Source organism: Pogona vitticeps, chromosome 7 (genome assembly GCF_051106095.1).
Source record: "Pogona vitticeps strain Pit_001003342236 chromosome 7, PviZW2.1, whole genome shotgun sequence".
Taxonomy (NCBI): Eukaryota; Metazoa; Chordata; class Lepidosauria; order Squamata; family Agamidae; genus Pogona; species Pogona vitticeps.
In genome coordinates, this window is record NC_135789.1 from 25,645,379 (window position 1) to 25,661,564 (window position 16,186).

General features: G+C 54.4%; 1 protein-coding gene across 4 annotated transcripts in view; it reads left to right on the forward strand.

Annotated features, from left to right (window-relative positions):
- The window catches only part of HIP1 (huntingtin interacting protein 1), a 38,756-nt gene that overhangs the window by 1,186 nt on the left and 21,384 nt on the right, over positions 1-16,186 (forward strand). Inside the window, exon 1 of one of the 4 annotated variants that reach the window (XM_078379418.1) lies at positions 978-1,139. The exons of 1 other annotated variant lie outside the window; for it this stretch is intronic. In XM_078379418.1, coding sequence (XP_078235544.1) covers positions 993-1,139 — 147 coding nt within the window. In that variant the 5' untranslated portion in view covers positions 978-992. Of the gene's footprint in view, positions 1-977; positions 1,140-13,361; positions 13,503-13,876; positions 14,274-16,186 lie in introns of those variants that run through there. 2 more of the 4 variants (XM_078379419.1, XM_072978420.2) reach the window with 2 other exon arrangements.

The following is a 16,186-nucleotide window of genomic DNA, read 5'->3' on the forward strand; positions in this document are numbered from 1 at the left end:
TTGGGGATTGTGTGGGGTTAAAAGAGCCGCGTGTTAACAAATGTGGGATTGGAAATGCTAAGTGTAGGAATACTTTTGTGGGGCATTGAATCCTGGCGGTCCTGCCTGGTTTAGGGAGCCTTGAAGGGTGGGGCAGCCCCACGGGAGGAAAACCTGGCTCCTCGTGGGCACAGCTGGGGCCACCGAAAGGTCTCAGCACCTTTTGCAGCCGTGGCTCTGAAAATCGTGGGCCTCTCCTTGGGCATCCGGTGTCAGGGTGGACTTGGCCTGCTTTCCTCTCATGGCTACGGCCGGATGACGGAGTTCAACAGAGGCACCTTCCCCTCTTGCTAGCTTTGAGAGTTGACGGAGGAGGAGCATCTCTCGGGCGTGTGGGAGGTGATGGCTCTTTCCTGCCACGGCGTATGCCCTCAGCTGGAACGTAACACACATTTTTAGGGGCAAACTGTTCTCTCTCTGTTCTGGGGGACTTGGCGTTGACCAAAAGGAAGCAGGATCCTGCTTTGCACTGTTTACTGGGCTTTGCACGGCCTGCTTTTTCCATAGGGTCCAGTGTGGGGCCGCTCCTTCTAAGCCCGTCAGGGCTGTTGCCCCGGCCAGGAGCGATGTGGCCATAGGGTGGGTGGGTGAGGTGCTCCCTGCAATGCAGTGGGAGCAGGGAGCAGCAGCAAGCGCCAGGGGTGGCTGGAGAAGATGGCCTTGAGCACAGGAATACTAGCTTCTTTTTTTTTGAGCTGAGAAGGGCTGCTTCTCAGGGGAAAGTGGGAAGGGGGGGTTGCGGTTGGGGAGAGAAGAACAGGATGTCCTTGTTGCTTAAGGCCATGTTTGGCCCTGCGGCTGCTCCCCCCCCCCCCGGCTTCTTGTGTTTTGGGACATTGTTCCCCTCCTAGCAGACTCTAAAAGTTCCGAAGTGACCTCCGTGTTTCCCTTTTACAGGCAGTTCTCGACCCCCAACCCCATATATCTCCATATGGGCCATATCCTGAGTCCCGATGTGCTTTTGCTGGGGGACGGCTTCTCAGCCAGAAGAGGCACAGTTGTGTGGGTTGCTTAAGCTTCCTCTGCACCGTTTCTTACGTTCAGCTCCTGCAGCCACCCAATGCTGGAAGCCAGCCTTTCTGGGATTCTGCTGTCTGGAGGTGAACGCAGGACCTGCCTGTAGTTAGACGGGTTGCATGACGAGAGTACTTGCTTCCCTTCTGTTTTTCCTTTTCTGGTTGATTCAGAGCAGAGGCATGTGACGGGAGGCTGATCATTCCTGCCGTTTTTCTTCTTGCTTTCTGGCAGACGTTCCGGGGGGGGGGGGGAACGGGCTGCATTTGGGCCAGGGGCCGCTGAGCAATTGGCTCTGTGCTAGAGGCGAGACTGAAGGATGCCTATGATGAGAGACACCACTCCTTCAGGGCAGTTTCACACAGGTTGGTGCGTGAGTGACCAAGCTGGGCGAACCTAGCAGACATGGTGCATATACAGTGGTGCCTCGCTTGACGATGTTAATTCGTTCCAGCGAAATTGCTGTAGAGCGAAAACATCGTCAAATGAAATTTAAAAAACCATTGAAACGCATTGAATGCGTTCCAATGGGCTGAATACCTGCTCGTCCAGCAAAGATCCTCCGTATGGCAGCCATTTTCGGTGCCTGTATAGCGAGGAATCCGTCCTAGAAAACAGCGGGGGGCCATTTTGAAACCTGACAATCAGCTGTTTGCTGATCCTCGTAAAGCGAAAAATTGGTTCCCGAAACAGGGAACCGATCAACGTGAACAAAAAAAAAACCCAGTCTAAACATCGTTTTGCGATCGCAAAAACTTCAACGTTAAGCGGATTCGTCTTTAAATGGGGTAATCGTTCAGCGGGGCACGACTGTAAATAAATCAGGGCAGAGAGGTCAGATCTGTTCCTCAGGTGGACAGGTAGGCTGGCCGGTGGTACGGGGCTGCTTCTTTTCAGGTGGATTCTTGCAAATACAGGGCAAGGCCTGAACCGCTGGAAACCCACCCATCCTGGCCATACACACACAAATGAAGTGTGGCAAACAGATTGGCCACACAGGACCCACTTCTGCAGAGGGAGATAGACCTGCAGAAGTGTTGGTGGGGAGATGATGGAGAGAGGAGACTTTCTCTGTTTCTCCTCAAACTCCGTGCAAATGAAAAGGCTGCTCTCATTTATCCATCCTGAGCCATTGGGGGAGGGGGGCCTTTCTCTCTTCCCAGCCCCAGTACCTGTCAGGTCTTTTACTGGGCAGGTCTTCATTCCCCTGCTTCTGATCAGAGCTTGGAAGGGTTGCTTCCATGGGCTTGGCTGCCAAGGGGATTCTGGGATTTGTAGTCCAGGTTCCCCAGCTCTCCGTACTCTTCCTGGCTCATGCCCGGTTTAGGTCCCATGCCAAGCTGGCCCTCAGGGATCATGCACAGATTAATTGGGATTTGTTCGTTTTGCTTAAAGGCTGACTTACTAACGAAAGCGTTTGAGCCATTAAAATTCTAATCTCGCCAATTCTTGATTCCTTGTTGAAACTCTCGTCTCCCACCAGGTTTGCTAAGAAGTTAAATTAGTACGCAGGCAGCCAGGTTCTCTCGGCGTGCTTTTGCAGGGTTGTACTGTATATATATATAGATCTGTTCTGGGCAGCTATTTAAAGCATTGCATCAACATTAGAACAGAGAAAAAAAGGGGAAAAAGAGACAAAGCTCTTTGGTCGCTGGCACGTGGTGAAGTGGGAAGAAGTGGGAAGCGCCATCCTCTTGGTGCGCTTGCCAGTCTTGGGCCTGGGGAGGGAGGGAGGGAGAACTCTTGGGGTATAGCAGTTGGAAGCGCCGGGCGCCTCTGCTAGCAGAGGGTGGGCGGGTGGGCTGCTGCGAAATGTCTGGCTGTTCCTTTTTTTTTTTCCCCTGTGGGTCTGGCCTCCTAGACCCAAAGGGAGGAGGTCTGCCCCCTGAGAACATCTCTCTTGGCAAAGGGGATGTTTCAGCCGTAGGCCGTGACCGGCCGGATGCCCTGGGGAGCTGGACGGAGGGCATAGAGGTGGTGAACCTTCTCAGGGGCCCCAATCATTTCACGCTCTCTTTTTTTGTGCCATGTGCTGAAACAGAGGAAGGCACCCTCCTCTTTGAAGGCCGTTCCTTTTCCTTCCATCTGCCCTGTTCTAGCCTCCACGCTTGCGGAGGGAATGTCCGGGAAATGGAACCTCCGTCCCTCAAAACCTGCTTCTCTTCAGGCTCCGGCAGGGAGAGCCAGCTGGCGCAACAGGTGCCAGTCTTAATACCTCGACCGCCCATTGTGATCATCCTGGATCGGTAGGTGTGTGTGTGGAAGGCCAGGGAGCTACGGGGGTTGGACAGGAAAGGGACATTCGAGGAGCAGGCCTGCAGAGCAGGAGTAGGAAAACAATCCTCCAGAACTGAAAGAAGGCGAAGGGGATCCTCATTATAGAGGCCGAAATAGAAGCTCAGCGGATGAGGGCCTGTGGCCACTGCGCTGGCAGGCGTGTGAATTCTGCACTTCCAGAAATGGCCCAAGCAAAAAACAAAACAGGCTGTCCCCGTTGGGACTCCACACTGGCTGGGTCCTTCTGCGGAGAGTGTGTCCCTCCCTGCTTGTGAAGTTCCCTGTCCTCGTAGGGGAACCGGTCGGTGTTTCAGAGGGCCTGGAAGACTGAGTGGTTTTGCTAGGCAGGCGCCGTTGTGGTCTCCAGTCCGCCGTTCCCGGGGAAAGTGGGCTGGAGAAACCTTGCCACCGGAAACAGCAGCGACGAAGCCCTTGAAGATGCCCCCAGGACCCTTGATTTCTCTTCTTGTGACAGACATGCAGGGGCTGTCCCTCCTCGATCGGCTGCGTGGGATGCTATCTCTCCAGGATATGTCCTGTGCTTGAGAAGGGAGTGGGGTTTTGTGGGACCCTGGGAGAAAAAGCAATCTCCGGGCGCCCCACTGAAAACGGGGCATAGACTCGCTCTCGGGGAAGCTGCTTATGTTGTCTCAGCTTCCGGCCGAAGCCAAAGAGCAGCAGGTGCTGGACATAAATGGGCCCCATCCCAAGGCATGTCATTCGGGTCCAGGTAAGACAGGATGGGACCTTTTGAGGCCATGAAGAGCATGACATTGACCATCCTGCCTTTGTCCTCTCGAAACTGGCAGCGAAGTCTTGCTTGGTCCGCTCTGCCTTGGTTAAGATGGTGAAGGACAGACAGGTGAGAGGTGGTCAGTGATGCAGAGAGACTGACATTTGCAGTCCCTCGAGGTCCCTTCCCAGCGTGCAGACATCACAGCCCGGTGCTTGCTTTTTCTAGGATGACCTATTTCCTTTTGTAGAAGAGGGGGCGCTGAAGCTGGGATCTGCTGTGCAGACCAGCTCCCTTATTCCAGCAGCAGCCTGCTTCCCGGAAGATGAGAGGTGAAATCTTCTCTGCCTGTTCTTTTGACAGCCAGAGAGCTGGAACACAAAGATTCAGCGCAAGGGACTCCGTGCATCTTAAGGAAAGGCATGGGGTTGCTCTGTATTCCTAGGCAAACTAGCTTGGAAACGACCAAGGTTGTAAAATTCAGTCGTGGAAAACGTGCTCCCCCTGCGCCGACAAGGTAGATCTTGGCAATGTAGGGTGAAATGACAGGTGGTCCTGCCTTTTTCCTTGGATAGGGTGGGTTGCTTCACGGCCACGGAGGGCTCCCGTGCAGAAGTCATCTGACTTTGGCGGCTGATGGTCCGAGGGGATGGTGTTTGTTCTCTGTTAACCTTGCCTAGCGTGGTGAACCTGTGTTATACTCGTGATTGCAATCAACACCGTGTCTTTGAGTGCTGGAAACCATCTGGAACGAGTCTTGGTGTTCGAGGTGTAAGGCAACCTGGTGGCGACAAAAAATATTTAGGACCCCCCCAAGGCAAATCTTTTTCCAATTGTTTGACATCCCAGAATCTTAAGTTTGGCATCATAGCCCTAGGAGGTCTTCGCTCCACCATCCTGCTGATCGTCCCATCTTTCCAGAGGTCTGGGGCACTTGGTTTAGAATTAGGGAGCCACAGAGCAGACATTGCTCCTGCAATTCTTTTAAATGCTTGGTTGTGGACTTTCATGCCTTCACCCATGTTAGTGCCCCGAGTGCAGGATACTTGATCCAAGAGAACCTTTTTTGCCATTGGGGGGAGGAATCTTTTAGTCCAGGACATTTGCTTGCTTTTTCTTCCTGAAACTCCCCCTTTCTTCTGTGTTTCTGCTTTTCACCCGTAAGATGCAATAAGTGAGCATTCTTGAGTGCGCACCCTTTTCAGCCGTGACGTCTGCTTGTGTGACCACTCGGTGTATGGAAGAAGAATCATGTTTCAGTAGGAAATGGTGTAGTTCCTGCCATCTTTGTAATGTCTGGGATCTGTAACTTAATATCTAACAAGCTGCTGCTACACTGACAACGTTATTGTTATGACTAAAATGTTTGCAGAGATTAGAGTACAGTAATAATGGTCTGCACCATTAAGCCTTTGATGCCCTCGGATTCTTTCACCCTAAAATCCTGAAAGTTAGACTGTTGTGAAGTCAAAATATTATACAAACGGAAAGGGTGTAGGACATATGAATGTCATGTCATGTTTACACACAAACACATTCAACTATCAGGATTGTTATGTTTGTATGACCTTCCTCGGCTGGAGAGCTGGCTGATTGTTTTGGAATGACTATAACAAACTATTGTTCAAGCCTCTGTTTTGGAAAGCAATTTCATTTTCAGGGCTACTTTTTCTATACACTCCTCATTTTATACACTCAACATTTCAAGCCTTGACATCCCAACCCCAACAGTTGAACCTGGGGATGCGATGCACTTAAATCTTCTCTGTTGTGAAACAGTTGCCATGTCTTGCACCTTTTTTCCCCTTCTCTGACAGTTATCTGTGTTGATCTATCTGTGAATATCTGGTCCTTCATCTGGTGAAGATCTGGATGTGTTGCTTCAACCCGAAAAGGAATAGAGAGGAGGAAAAAAAAAAACACTTACAAAACAAAGCAGAAAAAAAAAACCTGCTCTTTTTTTTCTGTAGAGAAGAGGAAAGTGTGTGTCATGCCTAGGGTATTCAAAGAACAACCTTTATTAAAAAAAACTTTGCTGGCTTTTTATTGGCACAGTGGTGAGGCTTTCAAAAACCAAAACTTGAACTCAAGAAGTTCCTTTGAAATATTTCTTTCCAAACAAATAGTTGGGGAGAAATGTTTTCCATGTGGTTTTGATATGAAATGCCCTTAAAGTCCTTTGGATTCCAGTGGCACCATAGTTCAAAGAAAAAGAAGGAAGTGATTTTCTCTTCCTTTGACTTTGGTGCCAATCTGCAAAGGAGCAAATTGTATTGGCCTGCTTTCCGGAGCAAGCGGAATTAAGTCTGGGAGTCCTCTCCGAACCACCATTTTGTTTCCAGGTTCAGGCGTGCCAGCCTGCGTGCCCTGCTGTCTCCTGGAAGGAAGGAAGGGGATGCAGCAATGTGGGCAAAGAGGTGGGAGCTTTTGGGGTGGACTTGCCATTCAGTAAACAACCACGTCGGGTAGAACAAAGGTCCCTTCATAAGCTGCTTTCCACGTCACTTGCTTTCTCAGATGACCTGGTGTTCCTTCAAAACATCATCTCCTCCTTGCTGGTTGTGAGGAGATCTGTTCCACACACACACACACACACCGCTCTTAGCCCTGTCTCAAGGTGTGTCTTGTGTGAGAAGAATGCAGAAGGGTGTCTGAAGGCAGGAGTTGTGGCTTCAGCCTCCTCCCTGCCTGTTTTGGAAAAGAGGGCTGGATTTGGGGTTTTGGGAGAAAAAGCAAAGGTGGATTATCAAAGAGCAGCTGTGGATTATCAAAGTGGCCTAACTTGAGAGGGTCCTCCTGTTCCCTACACACGCCCCTGCCCCAAATTCAGGAAACAGTGAAACTGAACCACAGTGGATTGAGTTGCAACCCATGCAGAGGCAAGTTTGGGGGGGTGGGTGGGGTGTCAGCTTAACCCTGCCTATCCTTTGATAAATGGACCCTGTTAAATATTTCCTGATCCACCCAGTTCATTTCCTGTAATCATACCAGGGGGGGATTGGGGAAGGGGGGACGGTCTCCAGCTTATCTTGGAGGGTTGGGGGTGCCTTCCCCCTCCATTCTGCCGCCATCAATCTTGGAACCTCGGAGGGGAATTTGGGCATCCACCAGGAACACCCATCTCTAGGACTGTCCCTGCGGCTCGTGTGTAAGGGACTGGTCTGGAGCAAAAAAGGTGAGATCAGGAATGTGTGAAGAGTGTTCCAACCTGGGATGTTCTGTGCTGAGTGGGGAGGGCGGAGGTCCTTCGTAGGAGAAGGAATAAGCGGTTGTCAAGGCTGGCCAGGCTCTGTATGCGTCAAAGAGGAGAAATGGGAAACCAGGGAGGAGGAGGGAGTGGCTGGCCGTTAAATTTCGAACCCTGCCCTGCTCCAGTTTAGAAGCAAACATTTGTGTCACCTTTTGGGTTAAGGGAATGCCAGGGATCATAGATTTAAAAGGATCTAAGATACAGGGGAGCTTTTAATAGGAAAGGAAGTAGGGTTGGTTGGGTGGGAGCAGGGTTCCCCCAGTTTCTGCTATTCCCCCCCCCCCCAAGAGGATGGTGTGTGGATGGGGAAAAGGCAGTGGCTGCCACCACTAATGTATTCCTGGAAGGGGAAGCTTGTTTGTGGACCCATGTAGGGCACCACGAGGAACCCTAAGGGAATCTTAAAGCCTGCCAGCCAGTTAGAGGCGGTGGGTGGGTGTGTATGTGTGTGTCTCTCTCTCTCTCTCCTGGAGCTAGCCTTGCTGGCAATACACTGGGGTCCCTATCAGGTCTGCCCCCCCCCCCATCAGAATAGAGACTGCTCCACTTTTGGATCCCTTGTCCAGCTGGCTTCGTTGCTCACATGTCTCTGTTGGGTTGTCAGGTTGGCTTTAGGTCTTTCCCTGAAGCATTAAGCGCACCTCCCTGGGTTACCAGCTCACCTAGGACGGTGCCGGCCGCTGGGGTGGGCCAAACAGCTCCATGGGTCCCCCTCTCAATATCTCTTTTTTTCACAGCGGTGTGAATTTGGCTTGTTTCAAGTTTGGAGGCTAGCTTGAGCTGGCTTATTTTTTTCCAAAGAGAGGACGCACCGGGCCCGCCAGGGGCTGATTGGGGTTCCTCCTTAATGCTCCCCGTTCCTGGCCTGCCTTCCAGTACATGTTTTTTTAGCTTGATGCTTGGAGGACTAGTTCTTTGCCTTGTGGAGGTGGAGTGGTAGAAGAAGGGAGAGGGGGTGCTTTGCATAAATAGCAAATGCTTTGCTTTCTGTTTGCCTTCCGCTTGTATTCTTTTCCAAAGAAATTGGCCAAGCAGATGGCCCCCTGGAGAAAACCACTGCCGCCGACTTTGCAGTGATCCTTGTACAGAACTTGGCTTCTGATGGTTTGACGGGAACAGGCTGGACGAAGAGAAACTAAAAATAGGCAGATCAATAACTATAGCATGATTCTGTCTCTCTTTCTCTGTCTCTGTTTCTCTCTGTGACTTCTTCACAACAGGCAGGATGTTCTGGCAGCCCTCTTCTAAGCCTAGGTGAGGGCCACCTTTGGTCACAGGTGAAGGGCACAGGGTGCCGGCACAAGGACCGAGGCAGTTTCGAAAACTGGTCAAGAGCACCACCATGCCCATAATGTGCGGCACGGTGAGGACTCTGCCTGGAGACCCAAAGTCATAAGCAGCTCCTGGGGGTGTTCGTAAAATGCATGCAACTGCCTTGCAGAATGCATGGTAGGCTTCATGGCCAAGCCTCGCCTCTCTGCTGTAGTCTGACCGGGGGGGGGGGGGGTTCTTGTGACCGTTTTCCATGGTGGTTGGTTATGGGTGGTGGGTGGGAGACCTCAGAGTTTCAAGAGGAACCGAGCCAGTTTGCCTGTAGCAAAGTATTCGAAAACAAGATTTGGAGTTTAAAGGGCACAAGAGATCCGTAGGTTTGTCTGGTGGTCTGCCGGATCCCTGCTTGCCGTTGGGTCTGAGTGAGCCCACTGGCCAGGAGTTTCAAGAGAAGTGGCGAAGGGTTTAAAACCCTGCCAGGTGCTTGTGGTTTTCAAGCAAAAATGTAGCAGATTGAAGGCGCCGCTTCCTCTTGCTTTCTACCACTTCTCTCCTGATCAGGCTCCAGGAAAAGGAAGGACGGCTGGGCTGGGGAGGACAGATGCTGACGGAGGACCACTTGTACCAAGGTGGAGAACTGGGCGCCTCTGGCTCTTTCTGCAGCCGCTGCAGGAAGGTGGCCCAGCAGGATTTGCACAGAGGGCCTATGGTTGGAGTGGGTGGGTTCTGAGCTGCCCCAGCCCGCTTGGGTCGCGCGTCGGGCCCTCCCAGAGGCTTCCTCGTTGCTCGGGACTTGAAGCAAGCGCGGTGGCCTCTGCTCTCTGCCTCTGGATGCTTCGGCGCTGGCCGGCCACCCCTCTGTTTCTGGCTCCCTTCTCCCTGCTTTGTCTTGACAGGAAGGGGAGCCCGGGTGGGAGAAGACCACTGGAAGGCCTTCCGTGACACAGGCTGGCCAGCCAAGGTTGCGTGTCCTCTGTTCTCCCCTGTTAACTTGCACACTAAATAGGCAGGAAGAGGTGGCAGAGGGTGGCTCGGGGAGCAGAAAAGGCCAGGGCTTTGTCGTGGGCAAAGGCTCCTCTGCTCTTTCCAGAGGTAGGGCATCCTCTGATCCCAACAGGCCCTTGACTTTGGCATCAGTTTCTCGGCCACCTTGGCGTGGCCCGCTTTCCTTCCTACTCCGAGGGCTGGTGAGCCCTGTTCCTCCCTGGCCATGATCTAAGGTCCTTCGGTTTCGAGAGCGAGCAGATGTGCTGAGATGTGCAGCTGCTTGGCATTTCAAATAAAGGATGTCGGGAGGCTGGCGGCTCTTTGCTGTGGAATGGCTCCAGCGGATGGCAGCGCTTGCTTCTTTTTGTCCTCTGAGCCACGGAGGGCAGGGCCTAGGGGCAGAGGGCACTTCCCTCCCTTGGCTGCAGATTCTGCTTTTTTTCTCTTTTTTCAAGAGAAAAAGTAGGCCAGTTGTGTTTGCTGGACTAAACAAGCTGCTCCATCTCCCCTTGTGCATTAAAATGCTTGACGGCAGAGAGCCCGTGGGGTGGACCTGTCTTTTTTGTCCTGTTCCCTCATACCTGACGTGCCTTGACTTTCTCTTCCGCTTGCTTTCCTCATCCTTGACCATTTCTCTGGGTCAGAAAAGTCGAGCCTTTCGTGTTCTGCCTTCGCCCCGTTATGTATACAGTGGTGCCCCGCTTCACGATTACCCTGTTTGCCGATGAAATCGCTCGACGATGAGGTTTCTGCGATCGCTATAGCGATTGCAAAATGATGATTTCATTTTACGACGATCGGTTCCCTGCTTTGGGAACCGGTTTTTCGCATTACGATGATTAAAAACAGCTGATCGTCGGGTTTTCAAAATGGCTCCTCGCTGTTTTCTGTACCTGTTTCTGGAAGACAGTGATGCAAAATGGCTTCCCCTATGGAGGATATTCCCTGGACGAGCAGGTATTTCCCCCATTGGAATGCATTGACTGGTTTTCAATGAATTTCAGTGGGGTTTTTACTTTCGCTTGACGACGATTTTGCTTAACAGCGATATTTAATGGAACACATCGTCGTCAAGCAGGGCACCACTGTTCGTCTCCTCTCTGGTGACTTCTTTATTTTAACTTAGCAGTGCTGGATTTTACTCTGTCTGTAACTTGGTAGTGTTCTCGGTTGTTTTTCTCCTGGTCTCCTGCAGTTCCTCTGAAGACCTTAGAGCATCTTAGATGCTGCTGCCAAACATGAGGTTGGGGGCTGTCTTGCTGAGCCACCATCACACTGCAGTTGGTGCCTTCAGAGGGTTTTCTCTCTTTTCTTGGTGGCTCGGATAAATCACACAGCACTTCGGTGTGAAGCTGGCAACTGGGAATCCTAAACATTTTCCCAGTCCCGGAGGAGAGGCTTCCCGGTTGGCCTTCCACAGGCAGGCGAAGACCTTGGCCTTCAAGCAAACTTTATTTTAAAGTGACTGGCTTGCCTGAGTGGGGTTTTAAAGGAATGTGCCCCACCGCTTTGAATGTGGTTTTCAGGTTGGCTTTGTTGACTGTTTTTAAGTGTAGTTTTGGAAGAGGTAAGCGGTGTTAGTCTGTGCAAGCATATCAGGCAAAAAAAAAAAAAGTATTTTTACAACAGGACTGTAAAACAAACATAGGACTAATTATTGTATGTAACCCATGAACATTTAGAACGTGAAACTGATATTTCATATACATTTCATTTCATTCTGTCTCTTGATGTCTGACAAAGTGAACGTGACCCCCCAAAAGCTTACATTAAAATATAATGGTTAATTTTTAAGATGGCACATTTCTTTGTCTTTTGTTTTAATTCGTGTCTTCAGATTTTGCCTGATTTTATTTTTTAAGCGTGGCATTTGTTTTGATCCTTTTTAGTATTTGTATCCTGACTGTTTCTAGCTTTAAATATGGTCTTGTAATTGAGGAGAGCTGCCTTGGGCCCTTTTAAAGGAGAAGAAGAGAAAGGGTAAACATATTTTAAATCAATGCTCATGAGATGGGGAGGATGTTTTCAGGGGGGGGGGCTTCCCCTTTAGGGCTGGAGCCAGGCCGCCTTGCCTGTTCAGCTCTGCAGGTACTTTGTGCACCATGGAAGAGGGGGGGGAAGAGGCAGTTTTTCCCTGGTGAAATGAGCTTCCGGTGTGATGTTTTTTTGAACAAGGCTGTGCGGCAGAGGGCGGAGCTGGCACCAGGCCCACTTGGGATTTCACCGGGATGGAAATGGCTCGCCCACCCCTTTGGCAGAGGCTCCGTGGGAGCTCTCGGCTCTAGTACTGTGTGGCTTTCACAGTTTGTTCCCGTTCGCCACATGTTGGAGCTTCCAGCTATATAATTTCTTCTTCCTTCGTTAAAATGCATGCGGCAAAGGGTGCCGAGGAAGCACCCCCAGTCTTGAGTTTGAATAATGGAGCTGGAATCGGCTGATAACCTTCTCTGACAATAATACACATCCAGCCTACCTCTTAGCTAGCTCCAAAGGGGCTTGGGTGCGGGTTTCTGGATTGTCCCGTTCCCTCCCCGGCAGCCACGCTGCTGGCCTCCTGCGGGATGCACAGAATGCTTCCGGCTGTGGATGGTGCACAGACGCTTGCTGTCATTTGCGGCATGTTTTCTTCTCCCGCTGAAGTGCTCCTTAGCCTTTCATTGAGTGGAACCCGGTGGAGTCTTGGCCCGGATCTCTCTCATGAGGCTCCTGGAAGTGGCTCCAGGAAACAACAGTCAGCTTCGCCCTCCTCCCTGACATGTTGTTTCTGTGGCTCAAGAGAAACAGGGGTAGAAGAAAACTCTTTTTGGGGAGTGCCTGCTCAGGACAGGGGGCGGTGCCATCTCCAGCCGTTGGAGGCCAGCATTCAGGCTGAGCCTAGAAGCGCAGGTCTTCCCACGCGGGGGTCTGGATGGAATCTGTCATCAGCCCTTGGCCCAAGATGTGGGTCCCCTGGATGCCTGCATGGGTCCAATAAGTTGCTCCACAGAATCAGCCTGGCGGTCAGTGTGTCCAACCATCATGGCTGTTTGTGTGGCTCAGGAGCCCTGGCTGGAAGCCCCTCTCCCTCTTTCCAAGACCCGCTACTTTCCCTTTGCTTGCCTCTGGTGCCTTTGTACAGTATTTGCAAACAGCCCCCTCTCCCACGCCCCCTGCTTCTGATCTCAGCTTGCCACTTCAGGGTGTGTGTGTGTGTGTGTTTTTAAAGACCTGAGTCCAGTTGACCGTCCCGGTGGGCAGGGGGAGGCAGTGCCCATGCCTTTTATTCCATTGACGATGCCCTCTCCCCGGGTCCTGGCTTGCTCCCTCTGGCCAGAGGCAGACGGAAAGTAGCTTTATTTTCCTCCAAATGGCGTTTCCAAAGAAGCTAAAATCGACGCTGGGGAAGCCACACCTTTTCCTCCCTTCTGTGAGCGAAGGAGCATGTGTGGAGTGCCAGCGCACGCTTCCCAGAAATTCTGGCACTTGAGCCCTGGCTCTGTGGCTGAGAAGCAAACCTTCCATCTCAGGGGGGGGGGGGGGCAAGCCTTTATGCCTAAGCCGCGGGGTGCCTGCAGCACAGGCTGCTTCTTGCCACTGTCTGGCCAGCGTTGCCCACCCTGGCACCCACCACCACCACCACCTTCAATGCCCAGGGCTGGAGGGTGCCATGCTGGAGAAAGGTAGCAAGAGCCAGGGTGGGTGGTTTACTGCCTTGGCTCCCCAATCCCACTCCACCCTTGTGGAGCGCTAGCCTCAGGCTTTCTGCCCCACCCCGGGCAGATAATAAGGGGGGGTGCAAGGCTCTGAGGGGCAGCCCAGCCCTCGATGCGGGTGGGGACGAGAAGGGCAGAGCCGTGGGTCCGCCCAAAGGAGCCGGCAGCTAGAGATATACGCTTGGCTGCCCTCCGGTTTCTGGCGCTCCCCCAAACGCCAAGAGCAGCGGCGCGCCCGGTGGGTGGAGAGGAAGGCGAGACCGGGGGTGGGGGTGGCCTCTGGACCCTCGGGCCCCTCCGTGCCCCCCCCCTTCCCCGTTCAAGGCCAGGCTCCTCTCCCTCCCTGCCTTCCTCCTTCTTTCGGGTCGCTCGCCCTCGGATCGAGGCCGGGAGGAGCGAAGGCAGCCAGAAGCCCCGCCGCGCGGGGCCTTTTGTGCCGCCCCGGGCGAGCCTCTCTCGGTGCTGGGGAAGCCCTCCTCCTCCTCCTCCTCCTCCTCCCGCCGGGGCGGCTGCCCTTCCAGAGGGCGGGAAGGAGGAGGAGGAGGCGGAGGACGAGGCGGGGCGGCGGCGGCGGCGGCCTTTTGTCATTCCTCGCACACACATCGCCGCCGCCGCCTCCCCTCCCTCTCCATCTCTCTCTCTCTCCGCCTCCCTCCCTCCTTCCTTCCCCTCCTTCTCTCGCTCCCTCCCGGGCTCCGGCGCTGCGCCTGGGCGAGGCGCCGGCGCCGCAGTCTAGCCCCGGCCGGCCCCGGGTGGCCTCGGCGCGCTCGCTCGCTCGCTCGCTGGCTGGCCGGCTTGCCCGCCCGCCCTTTGGGCCGTTCCGGCTCGGTCGGAAGGGAGCCCCGGCCGCGGGCATGGCGGGGAGGGGAAGGAGCAGGGGCCGGGGCCGGGCGGCGCTGCGGTAGCCGGAGCCGGGCCTGGGGGGCGGGCGAGGCGAGGCGAGGCCCCGGCAGCCGCCAGCCAGCCAGCCAGCCAGCGCGAAGGAAGGACCATGGAGGTGGGCAAGATGGTAAGGGCGGCGGCGGCGGCGGCGGGGCAGGTGGGCGGGCTGCTGCCCCGGCGATGCTCAGCCGGGCGGAGGCTCCCGCCTGCGGGAAGGGTCGCGGGAGCCCCTCGGTAAACAAGCCCATTGTCTCGGTCCCCGTGGCTTCCCCGGGGAAGGCGGGGCGCGCACACGCGGGCACACACGCCCCCCCCCCTCCCCGTGCCTTCGAGGACCGGCCCGGAGGTGGGCGGTGTGTGGGGGGGTGCAGCTCCGCTCCGCTCCCTTCCCTCTTCTCCTTCGCGCATCCCCGGGGAGGCGCTCGCAGGTGCTCCGCGCGGCTCGGGAGCCCCCCCTCTCGGCCCCGCTCCCCCGGGGTTGCCCGGTCTTGGGAGCCTCCGCTCCGGGCGGCCCTACGGAGTCGCCGGGGCTCCGGCGCGCCTCCTGCCCGGCATCCTTCCGGGCCCGCTCCCCCCCTCCCTCCCTCCGCCGCTGCCCCCCCCGGACGGCGGGGCTCTTTGGGCCGGCGGGGGCTGGGCGCTGTGCTGTTCCGGCGGGGCTCCTGCAGCCGGTCAGCTTGGCTCCCGACTAGAATCTGGAAGGCAGAGAGGAGCCCTTTTTTTGTCCCCAGTGGTGTGGGGGGGGGACACAGGGCCGGGGAGCCCCCCTGCAGTCCCTAGCAGGGGAGGATCTGGCCGCTTGCGCGTTTCCAAGGCTACCCGATTGGCTACCGGTGACATCATGCCATCTCGGCAATTAAGCCGAAATCCCCAATTAACGCTGGGCGGGGAGCCCCTGCCAGCCTGCCTCCGGGGAGTGTGCTGTCAGCATCCAGGCAGGGCCGGGCCACTCTGGAGGGTGGTTCCCTCTGGGGAACGCCAAGAGGCTGGCATGATCCTAAATGTGGTACAGCATCCCTCTCTGTGTTGTGAGTCTCAGGGTTGCTTGGTAGAAGCACACACGCACACATACATGCATGCATACATGCATGCATACATGCATGCAAAACAGACACCCCCCCTCCAGTCTGAAATCTTTCCATCCATTCATCTCACTCTCCATTTGATAGAGGAGCCTAATTCCAGCGAGCCTCAGAAAGTCCTGCCTGGAGGGGGCCAGTGAGTGAGACCTCTGGGGGGCGGGGAAGAGGGTGCCGTAAAAAGGGCCACCTTCTTCTGCTGCTGCCTCTCAGTTTGGTACACGGAAAATACATAGCGAAGGGGGCTTAGCAGGAATTGATAAGGTGACCCAGGTGAAAGAAGGGGGGACTACTTTCTTCACACCTTGGTCTCAGATGCGATGGTGCCAGGAGCGAGGGCAATTGCCATCCCTGTGGATCGGGGCCTTGGCCACTGCTTCAAAAGTTTTGTGTCCCAGCAGCTCCACAAGACAGGGGAAGCCTGATGCGTGTCCCCGGAGAGCCGCTTGTGGTTAGAACAGGTGCGGCTACCTTGGAGAGAACAGCCTTGGGTCCTGTCTTGTCGAAGGGAGCTCCCCGTGCCTTTTGGGTTGGGCATGGCAGGCAGGACTGGTAGGGTTTCCTATGGCGGGATGGCCACCATGTTGAGGAGCAAGGGAGCTGCTTGAGATTGCCCTGGTTCCTTAGCAAAAGGCTCAGGTCGCCGGGCCTCTCTTGATTTCAGAAGCTGGACGGAGCTGCATGTTTCAGAAAAGTTCTCCCTGTGAACTAGGGCAGCAGAGCAAATGCTTGCTCAAGTTTGTTGATAAATACATTTTTGGAACAGTCACAGCTCTTCTCGGTAGAGTCCGGGAAGTGTCTTCTCTTTCCAGTTATTACATCCGCATCCTGAAACATGCTGGGATGGAGCTCCTTAAATGGTCCTGGGCCAGACTTTAGGGGCAGAGGAACAAATGTATGATGCAGGGGTAGATGCAGTTACCATCACAGGGGTCACGGGGCATGCCTGCCCCCCTGCCCC